We start from the raw sequence: 25,229 nt of genomic DNA, 5'->3' as shown, positions 1-25,229 counted from the left end.
ATGAGAAACTAAAAATATTAAAGCACACATAACACTTTTGACACAGTATTTGGTAACCCAGAAACCTTCCAAATAGAAAGTAAAACTAGGGTGGGGATGATACCCACAAGCTTTAATACTGTAGTATAAAGTTGTCCTATTAAGGCTTACAATGATCACTTCTAATGATCTGCCCTATTAGGAGCAATAGGGATGGTTAGGTCCACCTTGCAAAAGGATTTACAAACATACAATGAAGTAAGCACTCGATAAAGAGATTTACATAAGACTGTTAGGTCTACCTTGTTAAAGGATTTGACTGATCCACCTATTAGGATGAAGTAGTAGTTTATCTCTGATCTGCAACTTGGTTTGCTGAATGAGATTCCTCTAAGTGTACAAATCACCTTACTGTGATAGATAAATATTTGTTACTCCTTATACTATTGTAGCCTTTGTAATTCTCTCTTCTGCTCTTCTCTAATTATTACATTACTTCCATGTCATATATTGGATCTGATACAATATATTACATATACACCAATCCAATTACAAATTACAAAGTCAGCCACACTACATGTTTACACAAAAATCACAAATTCAAACACAAAGTGTAGAAACTCGGGTTCTAAAGACTAACATAGTGAGGTTCTGATACTCAACATCCATTATCAATGCTTTGCATCATCATGTACTCAGTAGACGTAGAACCTCGGTCCATACTAATCACTTTCAAGTAGCCTTTAACTCAGTCTGCACTAGTGACTTGATGAATACTATGAAACTTAGCATATAAATTGAATCAATGCTTGGCATTGATACACAACATCCACTATCAATGCTTGGCATCATCATGCACTCGGTAGATGTAGAAGCTTGGTCCATACTAATCACTTTCAAGTAGCCTTTAACTCGATCTGCACTAGTGACTCGATGAATACTGTGAAACTCAACATATAAATTGAATCACTCGATTCACACTACATAGCTTGGTCAATGCTATCACTATGAGCTCAGTATAAACTAAGTCACTTGGTTAACACTGAGTAGCTCGGTTAACACTAGATTTGCAACACATCAACTATGAACACAGTAATTACTATACAACTCAGTTTACACTAATAAACTTGACATAAACTAAGATACTCGATTTACACTACTGATCAATAACTTTGTAGTAACTACTTGATGCAAATTGAAATCTATCCAATGGACTTGGTAGGAACTATAGAACTCAGTAGCAACTAAAATGCTTGGTTAACACTATTAACTGTACAATATGCTCAGTAGATACTTACAATCTAAATAAGTGCATGTTGCTAATAACAAGCATGACTATAATGTCAACATGGTTCACATAGTTGGGGATCTATTTAAGGAAAATTGGGGAACCTTGTCCTAAGTTTGCATAAAGTTTGGAGTTATCATGTTGGAGTTAGAGCTATTTTTGTTTCTATTGGTACATGTTCCTAATTTCCAAGATAGACTTTGGAGATTATGTTTGTGAGTTAGCATTTACACTCTTGGATTTGGATAGTTAGATGTCATGTGGACCTATTCCTAAGGGCACATACTTTTATGTTTTCATAGCAGTTAGTTATGCATTGTAAACTTGGTGCTTGTCCTAAGTATTTAGTTATTTCATGTATTTAATGTTGTTTTCCAAGCCACCTTCTCGCTTGAGGTTTTATCAATGAGAGTTCTTATTTAATGTAACTCTCTATGCCAACTTGTAGCTTATTTTAGCATAAGTAGAGGGTCTTATGAAGTCTAGAGTCATTTGTTATTCATGATGGAGTTCAACATGTAGTAGCTGAGAAGGGAAAAATTGAGTAGAGATAGTAGCTAGGTGTGGGCTTGGGAAACAAGATGGTTGTTTGGTGGCTTGCGAGCACATGTTTAGATTCTTCTGATATCTCACTACTAGATTGTGGATCTGGGCTAGCTAGGAGTTGGATCTTGTGAGGACTTACAAAACTATTATTGTAATTCGTTTATATTTGGCAATAACCTGAAAGGTGTTATAGCTGGGCATGTTGGAATTAAATCTTATAATTCTATTATGAAAATTGTCATTGGTGGATCTAAATCTCTATTTTATTTTTCATATTTCACTGTGTGGTGATTTAATGAGGGCTAGGACATCTCCTTTGGAGATTTTCTTAGCCTTTTACTGGATCAATTATCATCATTTTCATATAAATTTCCAACATTAGAGAAACTAACAATAGCTCCTCAATAAGTCGAAACCCTACATACACCTATTCTTCCTCTTGAACATGGTGTTGTAATTTCAATAAATAATCTATATTTTATACATAGTATTTCTACTATCTTCAACATTTTGAGAACATAGCCACAACTTGAAAATTATAAAGTACATAAATAAATTAGTAACACATACACTCAATGTGTTTGGTTTCTCATGTTGGTAGATTTTTGAAATTTTATTCCATGGTTAGATTCCAACTCTTCTCTTGTAATATGTTCTATGGGGCTCTTATATTTTTTTCTTATGGCTCTAGGAAAACCATAATTATACTAAATTATGGTTTGGGGAGCCTTAAAACCCCAATAATTTCTTTGATGTACAAACATGGTCTGATTGCTAGGACTAGCTCATGTTGCTGATGTCTTTTTGGTAGCTGATTTTTCTATTGCTTATCTTTCCTTGTTGTTGTGTGTCCTCTTGTTTAGGGCTGGTAGAATTTTTCCTGATTATTTGGTGGCAATGACCCATATTAGTGGAGTTCTAGATCCCTATCAAAATCTACTTGTAAGGGCTTTCAGATCCCCTCAAAACCTTCTTTTACCCTAATCGAAAACACATACGTTTCAATATTCTTTGACATAATTTCTAAGAATAAATTCATGTGTTTAACTTCAAAATATGCATCTTTTAAAATATTATAAAATATAAATAAGGAGTGGAACTATTAGTGAGATAAATATCTTATTTTTTTTAATTTGATAGTGAAGTAACCCAAAATTATTCTAGATATTTCATTTTGGAGATAAATTAATAGTAGATAGTATGTATACAAATCAAATAATAAAATAATATAATGTCACTATATGATGAATAATATATCAAAGTTTCTGTCATCGTAATATTGATTATTGAGATTCATACATACACTCAAAATACATATAAATAATTATAAAAACTTTTCTTTCTTATAGCGATTCTTCTCCTTTGCACTAGTTTTATTCATATTGTGTTATTGGGGAAAGATGTGCTTGGTTGTAAGTCTTACATTTTGAGTAGGGATTTGATGTATAGGTTCCGAGTAAATGTTTAGTTTATGATTTATAGGAAACTGTTAAATTTTGAGATCGATAAATATTTGTACTCCAATATTATTTGAAAGTATCTACGATCTGAATACATCTGACCATTGACGAATCTGTTTGAATTAAATTTTATTCCCAAACAATTAATATGTTGTGCAAAATTTTATTATGTTACCAACAATGACCAATGATTTACTAAACGAAATCATGAATACCACAAAAATTTCAATATATGATACTACAAAGCTCGTGGATTGATTGTTGTTATCAATTGGGCTTCCTGCAGTTCTTACGGATCTGTCCATTGCTGCCAGTCAGAGGACTGATGTTTCCCATTTTGACCATCGCAGCAGTGAAATCAGTGAAGAAACTGTTCTGATTGCTACTATATGTTGTCACCTGAGAATATGCAGAACCTCCATTGAAAAGCTGCTGATCAGAGTGCAAAAGTCCTTTCTGACTTCTCAGATTCTTGTAGTAGTTGTTGTCAAAGCTAGTGGGAGTCTGAAGATCTAGAGGTGACAGGTTGTTATCTCCACTGCTGATGAGGAGATAACAACAACAAAGCTTATAATAGGCTCAATATTAGATGGAGAGAAGAAATAAATAAAAAAACTATAGAGAAACACCAAATATGAACAACACCTTACAGGTTACATGTGTTCATTCATGGCAAGCACATAGGGATGCTGCCTTACCAAACACATGTTTTTTCAAACTGTAGCCCGTTCCTGCAAATGGCCATGAAGAAAGTAATATACATTCCTCCTACCCACTCTCCACCACACTCAGGCCACTTCACATGGTGATTATGCGAGCAAGAGACATTTTTGCCCAAATAAACTTCCAGAGGTTCTTGTGTGAGTCTGGCTTCCTGCAACAATGCTACTACTACTATTTTATTCACATTGCAAATTGATTAGGGATGCATATCATATCTGTTGTTTTCTAAATAAAATAGTAGTAGTAGCATTGTTTTCTTTTTGTAGAAGTTATCGTTGTAGGAAGCCAGACTCACACAAGAACCTCTGGAAGTTTATTTGGTCAAAAATGCCTCTTGCTCGCATAATCACCATGTGAAGTGGCTTAAGTGTGGTGGAGAGTGGGTAGGAGGAATGCATATTACTTTCTTCATGGCCATTTGCAGGAATGGGCTACTGTTTGAAGAAACATGTGTTTGGTAAGGCAGCATCCCTATGTCCTTGCCATGAATGAACACATGTAACCTGTAAGGTGTTGTTCATATTTGGTGTTTCCCTGTAGTTTTTTTATTTATTTCTTCTTTCCATCCAATATTGAGCCTATTATAGGCTTTGTTGTTGTTATCTCCTCATCAACTGCTGCTTGGACAATTTGACTTCAGAGAAGTGGCAAATGAAGAGTCTATGTTCGATTCGTTATAAATACGAGCTCTGAAATTAGTGCACTGAGCCTGACCAATAGTGTGACCACCTGAATGTGGGAAAAAGATGTGAGATGCTATAATTTGTAGGTACAAATAATAATCCTACACGAGCTAGCAGATCGTTGTCAACTAAGTTTCCAGAAAGCACAATCATGTCTTTGGTAGAAAGACCCTGAGCGCTAAAAGATGAGATGAGTGCGCTGAGGTTTGATGTGGGTGCGGGAATATTGGAATTTGCATCGCTAAGGCTTGCTGTTGCCGAATCTCTTCTTCCCAACTGCACCGTCCATGTTGGACCTCCAAGCTGCAAGTGAAAAAACAAATTATTAAAATGACCAACCATCTTTCTATCTACGTGTATTCAAATTTCTCACAACATTATGCGAAGAAATGAGAATTACTTCGACAACTGAATCACGAGCAGCAATTGCCAAAATGTCGGCGCAAGACACAACACCACTGCAAACAGCCTCCACGTTGGTCTTAATGGTGTCTATCACGTCGAATCCTCTGACAGAGTTAGTATTGGGCACCGCAGTCTTTTCTCCTGTTAAAGTCGACGAGTCGTCCAGCAGAATAGATGTATCGCAGCCCTGCAATAACAGTAGGTGTTTAAAAATTAAACATTGAAATGACCATTATATTGCTTCACGGTCGAGAAAATAACACAAGAAGATTGAATCTGCTTTACTTATAAATCTCCTTACAAGTAGCTTACTTATACATCCAAGATGACTAAATTTTACTCAGCTCATAGAACAACGTATAATGAATGCGCAATCAAAGAGATAGATATTCCTACATTAACGAAACAATCATGGAAATGAAGCCGCAGAAGGGATGCTCCCATCCGTTTCTCGTTGGCGACGGCCTGTTTGATAGCAGACTTCACAGTAGACAAAAGATTGGGACACGATGTACTGTAAAATGTCGAGCTAAGCTGGCCATTTACAGCAATCGAACATAACACCAGAGTGATGCAGGCAAGAAATGAGTCAGAGCAAGTCATTGTTGCAGAGTTCATAATTTCTCAGGAGAACAATCCAATCGAAAGCTTATCGGTTAAGAGTACTCGTAAGTCTACGCAATCAAATTTACGGATTGTGGAGTGAGGATTGACGGGCTTTTATAATTGAACATAGCGAAAGTTTATACGTAAGCCACTTGCGCGGAGATTCCATATAGGTAGATTTGTGATTTTCCTAACACGCGGAACGAACTTGTTCAAATGTATGAAAATCCTCTGTACCCCACGCGTTGAGCCGACCCCGCGTCAATCATGGAGTACCGTAAATTATTTGAAATGAACAAATAATAAAGTCAACCTTTGTTCGTACCGCTGGAAATAACGTAGCCTGACATTAAACGTCCTATCTGATTGCATCTCCACGAGAATTGTTCCAATCGCCATTTTAAATTTAAGTTTTTCTTGACGTGAAGACTAATCCCCAAGGAAAACTCCACGAGGACTGATTTTCGACGAAATTTTGTTCTTCCTGCTGTAAAGATGTTATGGACTGTTTTAGTGTGATCACATAAAAGAAATAAGGTGTTATAGTCCACCACACTATGATACTATGTCATAGTTTTTGAGTGGCACTACAAATGAGGCGTACAAGTGAATATGAACTTGTGACCACTTTTTCAAGAGTACGAAACTCTCCACCACTAAATCAATTTAGACTAGATTTTTTATGGGAAACTACATTTGATAATATATGTAGAGGAAGGGATGTTATAGAGTTCTAGAATAAAATTAAAAACAATCATAGAGAATTGGTGTTAAGCAATTTTAGCTTCTCAAAAATATTTCATTATATGTGTGGGGAGAAGTACAAAATTGTTATTTAATTTAGTTAGATGCTTTGGATTAAGAGCCCAAGCACAAATTTGTAGAGAAGGAAATGTATGCTTCAATGAATGGAGTAAAATAATTAAAATCATTTGATATTAAATTCAAATAACATTTAGTACTTCGTAGAACTTTGTGGACATTTTTTAAGAGGATTTCACAATTTTTTTAGATGAGACATTAATCTTTCTTTGAAAATATACGTAGAACAATGCATTATTAACACAACATAAAAGTAATAAAGCATGTTTAAGAAAAAAAAGCTTAATACTTTGGTATCTAAATGATTTAAAATTTAATAGAAAAGGCATGTGTTTGTCTTTACATACCATCATTGTTTCACTTCATCATTTGTTGCCCATGGGTGATTGTCTTTTGCGATTGTGGTTGGAGGACTATCTCCATCAGCACGGTGGGCATGGGCCTATGGGTTCCACGTGGTTGGGAGGCATAACTATCTTTACCACTATTGGGGACTGACATACAAAGTTGGTCTTTTTCTCTGTTCAATTTTGGAGCTGGATGTTGGTTCTCTGTATCTTCTACGATTTCTTCTCTGTGATTTATGTTATTTCAGTTTATAGAGCTAGTTGATTTATACTCATGTACCTTCATTGCGATGTTACTTTTTTGCATATTTACTAGATGCTATGGATTAGATGGTTAGATGGTTGATTCATCCTTTCTAGCATGCTTAGCTATTTTGCATTCATTTGAGTATTCGAGCCTTGATATTTGTGGATCTGGTACTCCCTGGTGTGGAGGAATTATTCTACTTTACACTTCTTGTTATGCTTTTCCTTTTTGTTGTTGTCCAACCTCATGTTAGAGAGGGGATTCCTTGGGCGAGAATGCATTCTCTCACCTAAGAAAATCCTTGTCTCATGCTGAGCTTCAAATGCTCACGTGAGATTGTACTCTCTCACGTAAGGTATGGTATTTACTCGCATGAAGCTTGACATTCTTGCGTGAGCCTTTGGCTAAGTGGCTGAGAGTTTTGCTGGCAATTTTGGCATTTCCTCATGTGTGAAATGTGTTTCCTTATGCAAGAAGGTAGTTTCTTGTGCGCAGTGAGGTACTTCCTTGTACGAATATGTATTCTCTCGCGCGAGCTTGGAGGTTTGTGTTTCCTCATGTGAAAAATAGGGAGTATCTCCGCCAACTTTCAAGAAACAAGTTTAGGTGTTTTGAGTACCCTTTAAGATTGCAAAACTTTCTAAGTTTTAACAAGTTGAAGATTCTAGGTTTCGTAATTTATTGTATTCTCTTAGTCAATTTGAACACGTCAATAAGTAGCGATGCTTGGAGATTGTTGGATGTTTGGATTGGTTGGTTAAGTCTTCTATTGTGATCTTTTGATTGATTGCATGTTGATGTTGCTTGATTCCATGCTTGTTCTTTACAAAAAATGTAATGGCTTCTATCTATCCTTGTTCCAAGGATATTTGAGTGTGACATTACATCTAGTATTAGAAGCCATGTTGCAACATTATGATCTCTGTGTTATGCTCCTACTATGATATTGATATGATTATGTATTATGGTAAAATATTGTTACATATGACTCTAACCCTTATCTTGTTGCTCCTTTAGTGATGCCTCCTGCACATAGACTTGGTGGTCAAGGTAACAACCAATAGAATAAGAATGAAGAACACCATGAGGAAGAATGTTAGGAAGTTGTGGGAGGACAAGGTGATAAAAATTAGGGTGATATCAGGGCATTTTTTCCATTGTTACAAGAGATTATAACTTGGTTGGGGCCTTGAGTGGAGGAAAATTGATAAGACTATGGCCAGAAAGAGGAACCCTGCCATGGAGACTCCCACATGTTAGAGCATGGAGGTGAAGAAGAGCATGGGTATGAACATGAGCATTCTCGCACACCACCTGGTGGTAGAGATAACCATAGGAGAGGATGTGGTTGAGATGGTAGATATTTCATCCAGATAAATATGATGAGAGACCTTCAGAGGTCTAAACCACCACTGTTTGATGCCCTAGGAGGAGGTCTCAAGGCCAAGACATGGTTATTGGATATGAGACGTTGCTTCTCCTTGCATCTGTGTGAAATAAATGTGAAGGCACATTGTTTCATCACACAACTGAGAGAACATGGGTCATGTGGTGAGATATGGAGAGTGAGAAGCTCTAGATCAGTATAACAAATCTCACCTAGGAGATCTTTGAGGAGAGGTTTAGGGAGAAATTCATATCTCCACATTATCGAGAGGCTTGTGCTGATGATTTTCATGACCTCAAAGAGGGGAACCTATCAGTGGATCATTATGAGAGGTGGTCTTTGGGTTTAGATAATACTCTAGCTACTATTATGATGTGGTACTCCTCACATAATAATTTTTTTAGGGTCTTAACAACTCTATCATTGGGGATGTTCATCTTCACCAACCTAGGACACTTGCACTCACTACCAATAAGGTGAGGATTGCCAAGAGAAATTTGGTAAGGGGTTTTAGTAGTAGATCATATTCATAGAGTCTTAGTGCATGACCTATAGGGTAGATGCACCTCCTTCTCAGACATAGACTGTGGGACAAACTCATACACAATCAACAATGTCCAAGGGTGGGCATCGATGGTTTGACAAGTGCCAGTCACAAAACCATCAGAATGGCTAGGACTCAACTATCATTGGAGTAGAAGAGGATAATTATTCGTGAGATAGACAACCCCAATACTGTCACCCAACTCAGGGTGGGCAATTGTATTCTAGTAGATGGAGAAAACAACATCCTAGTGCTCTACAAGGAGGGCAAGGCTATGGGAATGGTTATGGTGGAGGAGCTTGCTTCTCTTATGGCCAATTGAGCCATAAGGTAGTAGGATGTCCTTAGAAGCCATCATTAGGACTGAACAAAGGTGTGGCCATGTTAGAGTCCACAGTAGGGGATGCAAGTAGACCACATAGAGCTTTTGCGATAGTTGACAACTACCAGGAAGAACCTCAAGGGTTAGAACATAGAGCTGGGAAGGGTCCTATGGGACCCAAGTGATGAGACCTTGGCTTCTTGGTAGGATGCTACATAGTTGAGAGATTGGCATCCTTTTCTTTTTGTAGGCTTGTAGGAATAAGCCTATGCCTAGGGAGGGAGGATGTAGTGCCTCTCATGCTTGCATTATGTACCTTGTTATATTTTGGTTTTGAGAGATACTTTGATACTCATGTTTGAGGACATTCAAGATGACCTAATGGTCAGATACTCTATTTTGATTTACCAGTATCATATATGTTAGTTGCTATGTCATTCAGTCTGATCATATTTGCATGATGATGCTTATTTATGTGGCATGATGCTTTATGATGATATCTAGTTATTTTTTATTCAAACACATATTCTGTTAATGGTTATATGATGAACTTACTGGGTTCTAGATACTTTGATTTGATGCTATGATTATTTACTTCATTCTTGCTATGGGATGTTTTATGATGAAATTAGTGATTTAAATGGAGTATTTAATGTGATTTAATGCATTTATCACTTCGGCTATATATTATTATATGCAATTACACTTGATCATGTTGTTTAGTGCACAAGATCTATATCCCTGGTAGTGGCACATGGAGTTAGTGATTCAATTGGTGATTTTACTGTCATTACCTAGTCAATGTCATCCCTAGATGGTTGACGTATTTTATTTAATTGATTAATTAAACCCTTCAGTGATTTAAGAAATCCAAACTTATTGCATTATGTGATTAGACCTGTGAGCATGTCTGTGCTTTTATAGGTTCACATTTGTCACAACACTTATTAAGGAATATTGTGATTTAATATATTTTCGGAATTTTATATTTGCTTTAATTATTTTAATTCCCAACAGCTTTGTCATAGTTGAATTCCATTTATTGGAATTACCTAATTTTGCCTAGGTTCAAAAGGGTTATTTTAGTGAGCTAGTTATTTTCCTAATATGATATTCCACTTGTAAAAGTGAATATATATCCCAAAAGGGAATTATTCCCTCTCTTCTCACTTCTGAAATAGAAAGTTTGAAAGTAAAATCCAAATCCTCTTCAAGAGGAATAACTGTTTGATTTGTTGTGGGAGCTACTGTCATGGGATCACCACAAGTTTGGTCTCATTGGATCCAACTTGGGGAGACTTTGGTTTGCTAAGCTTTTGGGCAACCTCCGTAGAGCAACTATTTTATCGTGCATGTCCTTATTTTTCCCTTTTGGCTACCAAGTAGGGCTCTCCCATTTTTATGTTTTGGCTCTATTTTAGAGTCTAGTTTGGATAGTAGTTTTCTAGGAGGTAGAGAACTAGTGTTCCCCTCTATTCCTATATGTTGGATGTACCTGGTTGGGTGAGTACAAGCATTTGAGTGCTTTTTGACTTGAGGGTTTGGGGTTTCATGCTATTATGTTGGCCATTTTTGCATACACACTCCAAACACAGATTTTATTTGATATTCATGGCTTTTGTACCCAAAGACAAAACGGATTTTAATTTAGAGGTTTTTGACATTTGTGGTTTTCACCTCAATTTTTGTAGTGCCCTTATTTCGTAGATTTTATTCGTACTATAGTTGGTCATGGATCCAAATTATCTGTAGGGATATCTTTCTAAATCTTGATATATTTGATTGCATTGGGATTCATGAAAAATCCCTCCCAAATATAGGTCAATTGAGTGATTTGTTTAGTTGTTTCTTTTTTTTCTCATCTAACCCTTATTATTTGTGATCTTTGTGTAGTTGGTGTGCCCACACATGAGCATGCACTTGTCAAGTTCTTGTGAGGCCCAAACTCCCAATTGATATCGGTGAAGTTATGTTCATTTGGGGGTTGGGTTGGGAAACTACATTTCTTGTGGACACTCATCATGTGATGACCATGGGTATGTAGGGTAGATATGTGGAGTGGCTTCTCCTATCTACCCTAGCCTGGAAGTGACTTACAAGGTAATGTGAAGAGGTTTCTAACAAATGATAAGAAAAATTAAAAATTGGAAAAGAAATAAACATAATGAAAGATAATATTAAGGAACACTTGGCATCCTAAGGGAGTTAATCAAAGGTGTGTGTGAGTGTGTGTGTCTGGTATCCTAAGAGAGTTGATTGAATACATAGTATCTAGCCTCCTGTGGGAGTTGATCAAAGATACATTTTGTGTCTAGCCTCCCAAGGGAGTTGATCAAAGGCTTGAAGTACTTGTTCTACCCGATGGCAAGTAATGACACTCCTCTAGAGTCCCTGCATAGTTATCCTTAGTGGGTCTAACCAGTGACCTATTGACTACTTTATCTTCTGGATCATATAGACATTATGTACGATGTTATTAATTGGAATGTATTTTAGCCATGGGTGATTGTCTTTGTGATTAAGGTTCGATCACTATCTCCATCAACATGGTGGGAGTGGCCTACAGGTTCTACATGGTTGTGAGGCATAGCTAACTTTACCACTACTATGGACCGACATACAAAGTTTCTCTTTCTCCTTGTTCAGTTTTGAAGCTAGATGCTCACTTGGTTCTCTATATCTTTTGGGATATGTTCTATATGATTTATATTATTTTGGTTTATAGAGCTAGTTGATTTATTCTCATGTATGCTCATTGTGATGTTACTTTTTCGCATGTTTACTAGATGCTATGGATTAGATGGTTAGATGGTTGATTCAACCTTTCTAGCATGCTTAGTTGTTTTGCATTCATTTGAGTAATTGAGCCTCGATATTTGTGGATCTAGTACTCACTCCAGTGTGGAGGAATTATTCTACTTTACACATCTTGTTATGCTTTTCCTTTTTGCTTTTGTTCAACCTTGCATCAGAGAGGGGATTCCTCATGTGAGAATGAATTCTCTCGCATGAGAAAATCCTTCTCTCATGCAAAGTGGTGAATTCTTGCATGAGTTGTACTCTCCCTCATGAGATAGGGTATTCAATTGTGCAAAGCTTGATACTCTCTTGCACAAACCTTTGGCTTAGTGGCTCAGAGTTTTGCTGGCAGTTTTGGTATTTACTCACACAGGAAATGTATTTCCTCATGTGAGAAGGTAGTTTCTCATGTGCAGTGAGGTAATTCCTTGTGCAAAGAAGTTTTCTCTCATGTGAGCTTGGAGGTTGTGTTTCCTCACGCAAAAAATAGGGAGTATCTTTGTTGACTTCCAGGAAATGGGTTTAGGTGTTTTGAGTACCCTTTAAGATTGCACACCTTCCTAGGCTTTGATAGATCAGAGATTCTAGGTTTCATAATTACTCTTATTCTCTCAATCAGCATGAATGCATCAGTAAGTAGTGATGCTTGGAGATCATTGTATGTTTGGATTGGTTGGTTAAGTCTTCCATTGCAATCTTTTGATCGATTGCATGTTCATGTTGTTTGATTCCATGCTTTTTCTTTAAAAAAATGTATTGGCTTTTATTTGTCCTTGTTCCAAGGATCTCCGAGTGGGGTATTACATTCAAAATCAATTTGACACCCCCTTTGGATGGTTTTTCTTTGTATATATTTATCTCTCTTGCCTCTTCTATCAAGACTATTCATAGGATCTTGACACATTACATTCCTTATTTAACAAGGAAAGGTGTTGATTTGAAGGATAAAGATTCAAAGGTAATTAAAGTGGACATATTTAGCTGGGGATTTTACTTTGATAAAATAAATAATAAATTTAAATAGCTATATTTTCTGTATGCATTTTAAACTTGCTAATAACACTTTGAAATCATATTATCTTGCATGAATTGAATATGTAAACATCTATCTTGAGAAATATTATAACTCTTCTTGTATTTAAAATTTAGTGGACTAATTGTCAAATTCACAATCATAATATATTCCTTTCTAGTTAATTTCTTTTTTTGATAAATCTTCAACATTATATTATTTTTTATTAATGAAAAGGAAGGTGTGAGAATTTTCCTAAGGCAAAGAGCAAACAATACTAGTATTTAGAAGATCAATAGATAGCACAAGAGATAGAAAGATATGTTCCTCAATTTATTTAATTCAAGGATGATCAATAATATAAATACTAATGGATACAATAAATATCGATGTTCCTTTTAGTATATAGGGAATACATGATAAATAGGAGTGATGCAAGCAATAAGTTATCAACTACACAAGGTGTAACCACATGTCTGCCAAAGCTGGATCATCCTCCATTGTGTAATAAATTATTTTTAACAATGAGAGGATGATAATGTAATAAGGAAACAACAGTGGATCTCACAAACAGTGAGGGGTGAGACAATAACTAAATGCAAGTTGATGTCTCCTACACCATGTGCTAAAATAAAGTACAAATTCCTTGGTGACCCAATGACAACTAATATGAAAATACATTAACATAAGTAAACTTAAGTAAATTGTAATTAATAAATACTTAATTACACCAACATCCCCTCTTAAGTGTAACTTAAGGGAATGCACTCAAGCTCACAAAATCTAGATGAAAATGCATGATGGGTCCTCACTACAAGGCCATCTTAGGTACCCATGTACAAGCTAAAGTGTAAATGTAATTCTATACAATATCTCATAAAGTGAAGAAAGAATGAAAACCTCATGGGAAAAACCCTCACCAAAAAAGAGAGATGAAAAAGAAAGAAAGATGCATGGATGGATGAAATTTAATGAAGAACTCACACCCACTATGGCATACATCATGTGTATACAAAAAGTAATCCCCATATAGGAGAGGAGAAGTGGAAGAGAGATCAAGTAGCACCCCCCCCCCCCCCCCCCCCCACCAATGTATAATGTGCACTTATAGTATATGTTATAAGATTGATGTAAATGTTGACAATTTGTCTAAGTCAGCCTAATAAGATGTGGTCATTTATGGCAACATATAGCTTAGATCAAGTTAGAATATCTTAGAGATAATATTTTTGGATGTAAACTTAGAAAATTGTCTAATTTTTATAGAGTATATCTATCAACACATGAACCTTTTTGGTTCACATAGTTCATAGAAGCAATATTGACACATGCATAGTTAGGTATAGCTAGTAGAGATTATGATAATGACATATGGAATTGTGAAGGAAAGTATAGACAATACATACTAAGATAATTTAGGTTTACAATAACAGTGTTAAGCAGAGAGAACTGAGTAAAGATAAAGAGTTAAGTATTTTGGGTTAAGGAATTTTTTAAAACCAAAATATTTACTAAACTAATAAGGGACAACATCCTAGATGTTAACCCTAAGTTAGCAAGATTCAATTTTGTAATTTTCTAAGCATGTGAAGAGATGACAACCGATAGCTAAAGAAGCAAGGCATAAAGTAAAGTTGTAAATGCAAAGTTTAGTGTGCTCTCTTTTGTGATATATATGTTTTTATATGTTATGTGATGGGAATTTTAATTGAAGATAATAGAAGTGCGAAGATAAAGTGTGGTGAAGAGCATAGAAAAGGAAAACATCAGATATTGAAGATATCAATAGAGGTTTTTGTATCTATCTTTTGCATGCTCAATAGTCATTATATATTGCATGTTTGGGTAGTGGGCTCATCATGCATACATTTTTAAATTGTAATAACAAATCCTAATAGGGTCGAGGCTTCTTGCAAGGTCTAAGTCATCTAACAAGGATCAAGACACTATATAGATGTAAAAAACTCCTAATAGGGTCAATATCTTTAACCAAATACTTTTGATTAGTGGATCATTTTTTGGGTACCATCCCCACCAAAGTCTTCCCTTCGCTAGGTTTTCCCTATCTAACAAAATGTGGTGGTATGAGTAACATTGCTTTATTGTTATGTTTGCTAATCAACATAGTTAGTTTACTTTATTATGCAAGTTTTAAAGTTTTTGAAGATATTCAGTTTTGGGTAAAAGTTTGTCATGAAATAAATATTCCCCTCTCTCCCCCTTATCAATATTTCCTAACTAAAAACAATTTGTATCAGAGCATAGTTAATCAGAGAAGGCTTGAAAACTTGAGTAATATCCCTATAGATATGGAACAATTATAGAACAACCTAAAACAAGCTCTTGAGCATATTCATATTCTTATTGAATAAAAAGATACACTGAAAAAAAATATATGAAGATGCTAAAAACTACATTGCGAAGCTAAAAGATAAGATAGCTTATCTTAATTCTAAGAAAGACCCTAAAGATTAGATCAAGAATACTGATGAAGTTTCAAGACTAAAGAAATACAATGACATCCTTCAAAGCATGAACTGAAGATTACTAATCCAAAGTTGATCTTGAAGGATGATGACAATAAAGTTGAGTTAGATTTGGAAGTTGAAAATATAGATTTGAGATCCAACCTTACCAAAGCAACATCTCATCTTGAGTCTACAAAATCAAAGTATGTAGAACTTGAGAAGTACAATGGGTAAGTGCAAGAAGTTGGGTCTCACTTTTGGGCAAAAAGTGGAAGCGTTTTTCCTATTTTTGAAATTTTTTGTCAATTGATGTCCAAATTTGAGGCATTTAGAGATTGAATATAAAAGAAACTTAAGAAGTAAAAACTTGTAGTTCTTAGAATCTACTTTTTGAATATGTAATTTATTTGTATACCCATTTGATAGATTTATTTTTTATAGTATAGATCTTTAAAAACTACTTTTTCAAAATGCATGTTTCAAGACCAAACCACACTTGTGTATGGACACCATTATTTAACATAAATAAATGATTTTTTGTAAATCTTTTTAAACGAAGTTACATAATACACAAAATATTGATGAAAATAATTTTCCTAATTTTTTATGAAATAATTTTATTATTATTAATTTTTAATTAGCTATAAAGGTAAATTTTACAACCTCTCATGTATGGACACCATAATTTGATAACAAACACTAAATTTTTTTTAAAACTTCAAAAGAATTGTATGTAGATTGATGACATAAATTAATTTAAGAAAAATTATAAAATATAAAAGCTATTAAAGTTTTCTATTGAACCTAACTATTTTACATTTAGGTACCACCTTTAATTAATAAATAATGCAAAAGTAGTAAATTAAATCATAAGACTATAAAATTTATATTTCTAAAATCAGATTAGTGAGAACTCTAATGGACTTTTGTTTCATGAAATTTTTTGATTAGGAAGACCCTCTAAAAATTATGGCAAGGCCTGAATTTGTCAGCTCAATGCCTTAGCCAAATCTTAAGAGGTCAATGCATAGGTTTGGTCTCAGCAAACCTATCTCGAACCAAAATTTGAGGTGGGAGAAAAAAATCTTGCTCTATGTTGTAGGAAATGGGAGCCCATTATTTGAAATTCAAAAAATGTGTGCCCATTTTGAAAAAGTAAAATCGATGTTTAAAATGCATTTTAAAACCCATTTTAAAAAAAAAAACAAAAAGGGCACCTAATTTTTAAAAAATAGGTACACATTTTTTTTTTTCAAAAATGGACACCCAATTTTTTATTTTATAGGTGCCCATTTTTGAAATTCAAATCAAGCATCCAAGCCTAATATGGGTGACCATACTATAAAAATGGATTCCCACTTTGAAAAGAGTATGATCTCAATCCGCGGACTTCCATAGATTTGAGACCCAACTTCTTGCTTCTACCCCAATACTATTGTGAAAGGAGAGTTAACCTAGTCTAAGCAACATCTTGAGAAATAATACTCTAGTAGAGAAAGCTTGATGAGAATATATTTATATAGAAACCCTCTTATGATAAAATAGGACTTGGATACCTTGCAGAAAAGTTAGTTAAGAAGTTTGAAGCTAGAAAAGAACTAGATCTTATGATCCATCGGCTTGAACACAAGGAAGACAATCAAAACAAGATTTAGTCAAGTCAATCTAAAGAAGTACCTAAGCAAGTGAGCAAGTCAATCAACCTAAGAAAGTTGATATGCCTAAGCAACATGACCAAGTCGAATCGCCTAAAGAAGCAAGGAATGAATTCAAAGGTAGATTCTATGTATATAATGAATTTGGTCATATGAAAAGGGACTGTACAAGTAAGTCATTTAAACCTATCTCTAGTCATTGTTACAGTTATCATGGTTTTGGTTATAGAGTAGTAAATTGTATAGAAAGCCTAAATTTGATAATAGTAATAATAATAGAAGAATGTTTAGAGGTACTTACCTTATAGAAAATAGATCTAATTGAGGAACCAATGCTATAAGGAATGATGTTATGTGTTATAAGTGAAACTACTTTGGACATACTACTAGATATTGCAAAGCACATATTGGTTAGTTAGGACCTACATATGGAAACAATGTTATATTCTATCATATTTGTAATAACATGGGACACATGGAAATATTTTGTAGGATGAACACAAGGAAAAACTTGAGAAATCCTAATCCTAGAAGGAATATGAACAACAACAAAAGAAATGAGAATAATACTAACAGTCAAAGATAAAATGTGAAGGATCTTATGGGTAACCTTGATGAATCATTTGTTAAAGCTAAGGAACCATCAAGTTCATATGCTGTGTTGGAAGATTAGTCAATTCAAGCACCTACTAAAAGATTGAAATTAGTGATAGTTGATAACTAATCATTATCTGATTAAGCAACTAATTTTACAAGAAAAACATTTGGAATTTAGGATCTAAAACTTAGTTAGAAACCTTAGCTGAAGAATTCAGACTTGTGTGGTTGGTATGAGGTAGAGTATGATGAGAAGAAGGTATGATTAAGGGCACATAATATTTGGATTTCACATGTGAGTGCACAAAGAAACAAACTTTACATGTAGATAAAGATAACTCGTTGTTGATTGCGCATTTGTACAATCAACGCAGAATTCAACTAGATGTGATTTAAAGGCTAAAATTGAGTTGCTGAGTACCATTTGATCATGCAAGAGTTAAATGAGAGATTTGGGGTGAGTTTAAAGGAAAAATTAAAGAAATTTAATTATGAAACTTAGAAAACCCTAGTTTCATGAAATTAAGGCATTAAATTGCTTGCACAGTCATAATATGGAGTTTTTAATTTGAAAGAATGGTAACCCCAATTGTATGTGATGTTAGTGAGAGATCTAGGAATAAATTTAAGAAGCACCCCTATGTTTCAATGGAATATGAGCCACTAGGAGCATTCTCACAAGTTCCCCACAATGTTTTACATGTAAAAGATGTCATGTCATACATTCATTGCAAATTTGAAAGTATAGGTTATAATTGTTGGATACAATTGATTAATTGTGTATTGGCTTTGATGTTACACAAATGTCATATCATTATCAGTTAGTATATGTTGAGCTCACTGAGGTAGTAAAGATAATTTTCTGTGTCTACCAAGCATTCCTTTGATTTCCTAGTTTAGAAGGTAGTGTCTATCGAGTTCACTCTGGCATCGAAGGAAAGTATGCAGAAGATGAGTGTCAACTGAGCTCACTTGGTTAATGAAGGAAAGTTGGATGGAACTAGTGCTGACCGAGCTAACTTTTTTGCCAAAGGATTTTCACAAGTTTGCAGTGCTAATCGAGCTTCTATTGGCTAACAAAGAAAATCATTTCTGATTTAATTTCTATCGAGTTGAGTTGGCTAATGAAGGATTTTCTTATTTTGGCATATTAAGATTAATTGATTTATCTATTGATTTGAGTTGACTGAGGTGATCAGTATTAATTATTCTAAGTTATATTTGAGCTAACTTGACAAAGAGAAAGATATAAGTATAATGTCAAGTTATGATTTCAAAGTGTGGATGTACAAGTATGAAGATGTTATTGAATATTTAATGATGAGAAGAGGAAGTGGATTTGACGGATATGTATAATATCCTTGTGGAGTAAAAAAGCTATATTCAATCAGGAAGGATCAAGTAAAAGCCAAAATAAAGATCTCTAATCAGAAATTCAATTGCATTCAAATGAAGTCATCTCATTGTTACTCTCTAACCATTGTAGTAGTGATCTAAATTTCTTAACGGAGTTGGCTTAACAACTATTTGCAAATCCTTTAACAAGGCGATAGTTCTATTGAATTGTCTAAAGACCTTTAACAAGGCCACTTCTAACAAGGTCACAACTAACAATGTGTTTTGTAACCATTAACAGGGTTGGCTCCTAACAAGGCTCACTTCAAAAGAGTGAAAATAGTAACTAGTTGCAATTGGTGGTTTTTCCCAAATTGGGTTTCCATGTTAAATCCTGGTTTCAAATGTGTTCATGTTCTATTTTCTTTAATTTATTTACAACTAAGTTAAAGTATTGGCAATCATAGATATCATCTAAATTTTATACGTTAAGCATTTACCAAGCTCATTTAGTTATTACTGAGTTACAACATTCTATATGTGTTTATCGAGCTTTAGCAGTATTCAATTTTTAGCTTGCATTTTTGTACTAACATCTAAGGGATCTAGAATTTATTTTAGTAGTAACTAATTCACCCTTCCCCTCTCGGTTTCTCCTCTTGTATTTCCAATAATTGGTATCAGAGCATTTGGCACTTATAGAGAAGGTTTCAAGGACCTAAGCTAAAGATCAAGATGTATTATAGAAGAGAGATCCCTAAGCTGAATAGAGACAATTTTGCAGCATGGCAAGGACTTATGAGGTTACACTTGGCTACCATTAGTGATCAAGATGTAAGTATCTTGATACTAAATACAAGACTCCCAATAGAACATTATCTATTGAAGGTATTGCTAAAAAGAAGAATCATAATATCATGATGATTGATATTGCATCTACTCTTAGTTATACTGAATTTGATGAAGTCAAAGACTGCAAGATAGCTCATGAGATGTGGATCAAACTGAAAGATATATATGGAGGAGATGACGATGTAAGAAGGGCTAGGGCTGAAAGTCTTGGAGGCCATTTTGATCAAATGAAAATGAGAGAAGATGAGAACATTGCAAAATATGTGGAAAGGATCAAAGCAAGTGTAAGTGCAATTAAAGCATTTGGAGGAGACACTAAAGAGAAAACAATTGTAAGCAAGGTACTTTGAACTCTTCTTCCTATTTATGCAATTAGAGTATTCGCTACTCAAGAAATGAGACGTGATCCAAATAATAAAGTATCTTTGGATTCTCTAGTTGGAAGATTGACAACTTTTGAGTTAGATAACTTTGATAACTATGTTCGTAGTTCAAAGGTTATTGAATCTACTTTTAAAGCTAAACACTCACTCAAACAAAAAGGTAAGAAATCAAAATCCAATGAATTAGGAAGTGAAAAAGAAGGAATATTAGAAGAAAGTTCACATAGTGATCTTGAAGTTGTTGAAACCCTACTTACAAGGGAGTATTCCAAAGGAAGAGGAAAGTACAAAGGTAAAGTTTCTTTGATTTGCTTTTCTTGTGAAGAAGTTAGTCAGATTACTGCTAGGTGTCCAAACAAGGAAATCAAAGATGAAAAGAAAATTAATAAGCACAAAGGCAAGAAGGATTCCAAGAACTACAAGAAATACAAAGGAAAAGGTAAGAAATATTTTTTATAGCTAAAGATTCTGATAACAATGAAGATGAAATGGTATATATTGTTGTGAAAGATGAATATGATGATGAAAGAGATAAGCTAGCACTTATTTCTCATGTTAGCAAAAATGATATATGGATTATTGACAATGGCTACTCACATCATATGAATAAAGAAAAAACAAAATTTGAGCACATGGAATGTTATGATGGAGATAGTGTGAGATTTGGAAACAATGAACCTTGTAATATAAAAGAAAAAGGATGTATTTAATTAACTAAAAAACTTGTATGTGTCAGATCCAACCAGATTTCCCTTTCCATCCAATAGTTTGGCCTATCCATTCATGAATTCTACCTTAAATCCAATGTTTTCAACTGTGCCACACTTAATAGATTATGTTTTGGTAATCTATTTTATCTTGATCTTAGTGATTGTACATGTTTTATTACTCAAGTAGAAGAAAATTTATTATGGCACAAGAGGATATGTCATGTAAACTTTGATAATTAGGTTAAGATAAGAAAACATAGGAGAGTAAGAGGTACTCCTAGTTTGAAGAAGCCTAATATGAGTATATGCAAGAATTGTCAAATTGGTAAGATGGGAAAGACTAGTTTCAAAAGAAAAAACTATCAATTAGAAGAAGTATTGTAAATTGTTCATACATACTTATGTGGACATATTTGAATAGAGAATTATATTGGAGAATTTTTTTTCATTCTTTTTGTTGATGACTATTCTAGAATGATGATTGTAATGTATCTAAAAGAGAAATCAAAAGCCTTTCAAAAATTCAAGTAGTATCTGGCAAGAGTGGAAAGGAAAACTAGAAAGAGGTTGAAATGCTTAAGATCAAATAGAGGTGGTGAATTCATCTCCAATGAATTCAATAATTTCTACATTGAAAGAGGAAACAAAAGACAAGTATCAGCTCCTAGTACACCACAATAGAATGGTATAGCTAAAAGACAAATAGATCTATCATGGATTGTGCGAAAACTCTAATGGTTGAAAATAATGTTGCTCTCAAATAGTGGAAGGAAGCTATCAACACTATAGTTCATACCTTGAATAGAGTAAAGTTGAAGAAAGATTCAAACAAAACTCCTTATCACCTATGGTATGGCTACAAACCTAATGTAAGTTACTTGAAAGTATTTGGAAACAAATGTCATATCTTGGAAGATTCTAGAAAAGAAAAATTTGATGTAAAAGGTGATGAAGGGATATTTCTAGGATACTCCTACAAAAGTAAAGCATATGAATGTTTGAATTTTTCTACTCATTAAATTATAGAAAGTGCATGTTAGAATTGATGAGTTTGCATAAAAGAGTGAAGAAGAAAGCAACAAGGAGCCATAAGATTTGTTTACTATGAACCTAATACCCTACCAAATCTATCTGAAAGAAAGGAGACTTCATCTCCCGAGTCCCAAAAATCTCCAATAGTTACCAAGTTGCATACACTGCAACCTGAGTTACAATCTAAAGGACCCAAGTCACAATCAAAGGCTACTGAGCTAGTTCAAAATGAGCCTAATGCACCTGAGTCACAGAAAGAAGGACCTGAGATTGAAACTAAAATTCATGATGAAGACAATGGAACTCATTCAAAACCCAAAGAACCTATGTTAGCAAGATAAGTTAGAATGCATCATGCACCTAATCAAATCATTAGAGACAAATCTGATGGAATAATGAAAAGAAGAAAATTAAAAGGTACATGTTTACTTGTTGAATTTGAACCTATAAATGTTAAAGATGCTTTGGAAAATGTAAGTTGGATTGAAGTAATGAATGAAGATATAGAACAGATAGAAAAGAACAAAACTTAGACTCTTGTTCATAGACCCAAGGATAAAAATCTAATTAGTGCAAAGTGGGTATTTATAAATAAGCTGAATGAAGATGGAAAAGCTTCAAGAAACAAAGCAAGATTGGTGTGCAAAGGCTATTCTCAAGAAGAAGGTATTGACTATGGTGAGAGTTTTGCTCTTGTGGTAAGACTAGAAGGTGTTAGCACTTTACTAGCATATGCAACACATAGAGGATTTAAACTGTATCAAATGGATGTTAAATCTACATTCTTGAATGAAATTCTTGATGAGGACGTCTACATTGAACAACTAGAGGGTTTTGTAGATCCTAACAAAAGAGACATGGCAGCCAATAGTGGCATGTTGTGATGGTTAAGTTGTTGAGTTGTTATCCTTGCCATCAAAGTTCAAATCTAATGGGGATGAGGTCCCCCATTGTGGCCTCAATGGTTCATAGCTCCAGGTCAAAGCGTTTACCTCTCTTTAAAAAAAAACAAAAGAGACATGGTTTGCAAGTTACACAAAGCATTATATGGTCTCAAGAAAGCTCCCAGAGCTTGGTATAAAAGACTTCATAATTACATGGTACAAATTGGATTTCAAAGGACAAATGATACAAATAGTCTATATATCAAAGGACCAGACAAGAAGATTGTATTGGTAGAAATATTTATTGATGATACTTTATTTATAGGAAACAATGACTTATGCAAAGCATTCTCAGAAGAAATAAGGAAAGAATTTGAGAGGTCCATGTTTGGTGAGATAAAATTCTTTGTTGGTTTACAAATTTAGTAGAACAAAAATGGTATCTACATCACTCGATCTAAGTATATTAAGGAGATACTAAAGAAATTTAGAATGGAAGATTCAAGACTAGTTGGAACCCCTATCTCTATTGGACAAAAGCTCTCCAAAAATGATAATTCTAAAGAAGTAGATTAGACCACATACACATCAATGATTGGAAAATTGTAGTATGTGGTACACACAAGGCCTGATATTTCTCTAGCACTTGGAATAGTGGCAAAATTCTTAGCAAATCCTAAGAAAAATAACATGATGTCAATCAAGAGAATTGTGAGATATTTGAAAGGTACTGAAGACTATGGCTTATGGTATAAACACAGACGCAATTTGGATTTGAAAGTATTTACTGATGCTAATTGGGTAGGAAGTATTGATGATAGAAAAAGCACTAGTGGTGGAGCATTCTTTCTTGGTAAAAGACTAGTGTCTTGGAAAAGCAAGAAGAAAAATTGTATGTCTTAATCCATAGTAGAGGCAGAATATATAACAGCATTAGTTAGTTGTTCTAACATTATTTAGTTAAAACAATTGTTGGAAAAAATGAAGATAGAGATCAAGGATCCAATAGTCATATACTGTGATAACACCGGTGCAATTAACATATCAAAGAATCTAGTGATGCATACTAAAACAAAGCACATTGCTATAAAATATCACTTCTTAAGAGAGTTAGTGCAAGAGAAAGAAGTCAGATTGGAATATGTTAATACAAAGGAATAGATTGCAGACATATTCACCAAACCATTACCTAAGGATGCATTTCTATATCTAAAAGGTAAGCTAGGGGTCATTCCCCTATCTAAAGTTCACTAAATAAAGTTTACTGATGCATCAAAAAGAGATAAGTTGAAGATCAATCAGTTGGTGCAGAATTGGTAAGGGCATATTGCAAATAAATCAGTACTTAAGGTACATTGGTATTAATAGAATTATTATCTTTGGCATGTGTTGTCAAAGAGGGAGAAGTTTACTATCATATCTCTAATAAATTTTTAGAACTAGAATAAAGTAAGGAACTAAAAGAGGGAAAAGTTTACTATCTTCGAAAGAAAGAGAAGTTTTCTATAAGAGGGAGAAAGTTCTACATGAACTTGGCAGTAGTTGTTCTAGACAGAAGAAGAATCTACTGAAAGGAAGAGCTCATACTGACAGAGGGAGATCTCAAAGAACAAATCCAAAATTTCATTATGTTATGACATGTTGTGTTTCCATCACTACCAAAGAGGGAGACTATTGGATACAATTGATTAATTGTGTATTGTCTTTTATGTTACACAAATGTCATATCATTATTATCAATATATGTCAAGCTCACTCAGGCAGTGAAGATAGTTTTCTGTGTCTACCAAGCATTCCTGTGATTACCTAGTTTAGAAGGCAGTGTCTACCAAGTTCACTTGGGTGACGAAGGAAAGCATGTAGAAGATGAGGGTTAACCAAGCTCACTCAATTAATAAAGGAAAGTTGGCTCAAATAACGAAGGATTTCCTTATTTTGGCATATTGAGCTTAATTGGTTTATCTATTGATTCTAGCTTATTGAGGTGATGAATATTAATTAGTCTAAGTTATATTTGGGTTGACTTGGCAAAGTGAAAGATATAAATATAAGGTTAGGTTGTGATTTCAAAGTGTGGATGTGCAAGTATGAAGATGTTATTGAAGATTTAATGATAAGAAGAGGAAGCCAATTTGAAGGATAA

General features: G+C 34.2%; 1 protein-coding gene across 3 annotated transcripts; it reads right to left on the bottom strand.

Moving 5' to 3' along the window:
• Window positions 1-3,540: 3,540 nt before the first annotated feature.
• LOC149565977 (peroxidase 4-like) lies at window positions 3,541-8,197 on the bottom strand. Of its 3 annotated transcripts, XM_089819439.1 has the most exons (6): window positions 8,169-8,197; window positions 5,481-5,652; window positions 5,080-5,271; window positions 4,814-4,982; window positions 4,611-4,722; window positions 3,541-3,817 (listed from the first exon to the last, which is right to left on the bottom strand). In XM_089819439.1, exons 1-6 carry the CDS (start codon window positions 8,189-8,191, stop codon window positions 3,541-3,543), a joined length of 945 nt encoding a protein of 314 aa, XP_089675565.1. In that variant the 5' UTR covers window positions 8,192-8,197. The 3 variants fall into 3 exon arrangements, with proteins under 3 accessions (XP_089675565.1, XP_089675563.1, XP_089675564.1); XM_089819437.1 differs by lacking the exon at window positions 8,169-8,197 and having other exon boundaries at window positions 4,617-4,730; window positions 4,822-4,982; window positions 5,481-5,687; XM_089819438.1 differs by lacking the exon at window positions 8,169-8,197 and having other exon boundaries at window positions 4,617-4,722; window positions 5,481-5,543.
• Window positions 8,198-25,229: the final 17,032 nt, after the last annotated feature.

This window comes from Cupressus sempervirens, chromosome 3 (assembly GCF_028749045.1).
Source record: "Cupressus sempervirens isolate cs-2001-9-10 chromosome 3, ASM2874904v1, whole genome shotgun sequence".
NCBI classification, from domain to species: domain Eukaryota; kingdom Viridiplantae; phylum Streptophyta; class Pinopsida; order Cupressales; family Cupressaceae; genus Cupressus; species Cupressus sempervirens.
Note: the sequence above shows the minus strand (reverse complement) of the source record. Positions and strands in the feature narration are given on the sequence as shown.

Bases quoted from the DNA above. Each gene is read 5' to 3' on its own strand.
- LOC149565977 (XM_089819437.1), bottom strand. From the start codon at position 5,687: ATGACTTGCTCTGACTCATTTCTTGCCTGCATCACTCTGGTGTTATGT. The intron at 4,983-5,079 runs GTAATTCTCATT...TTTCACTTGCAG, and splicing joins CTCGTGATTCAGTTGTCGAA to CTTGGAGGTCCAACATGGAC. The intron at 3,818-4,616 runs CAGCAGTTGATG...TTATCTCCTCAT, and splicing joins CTGAAGTCAAATTGTCCAAG to CAGCAGTGGAGATAACAACC.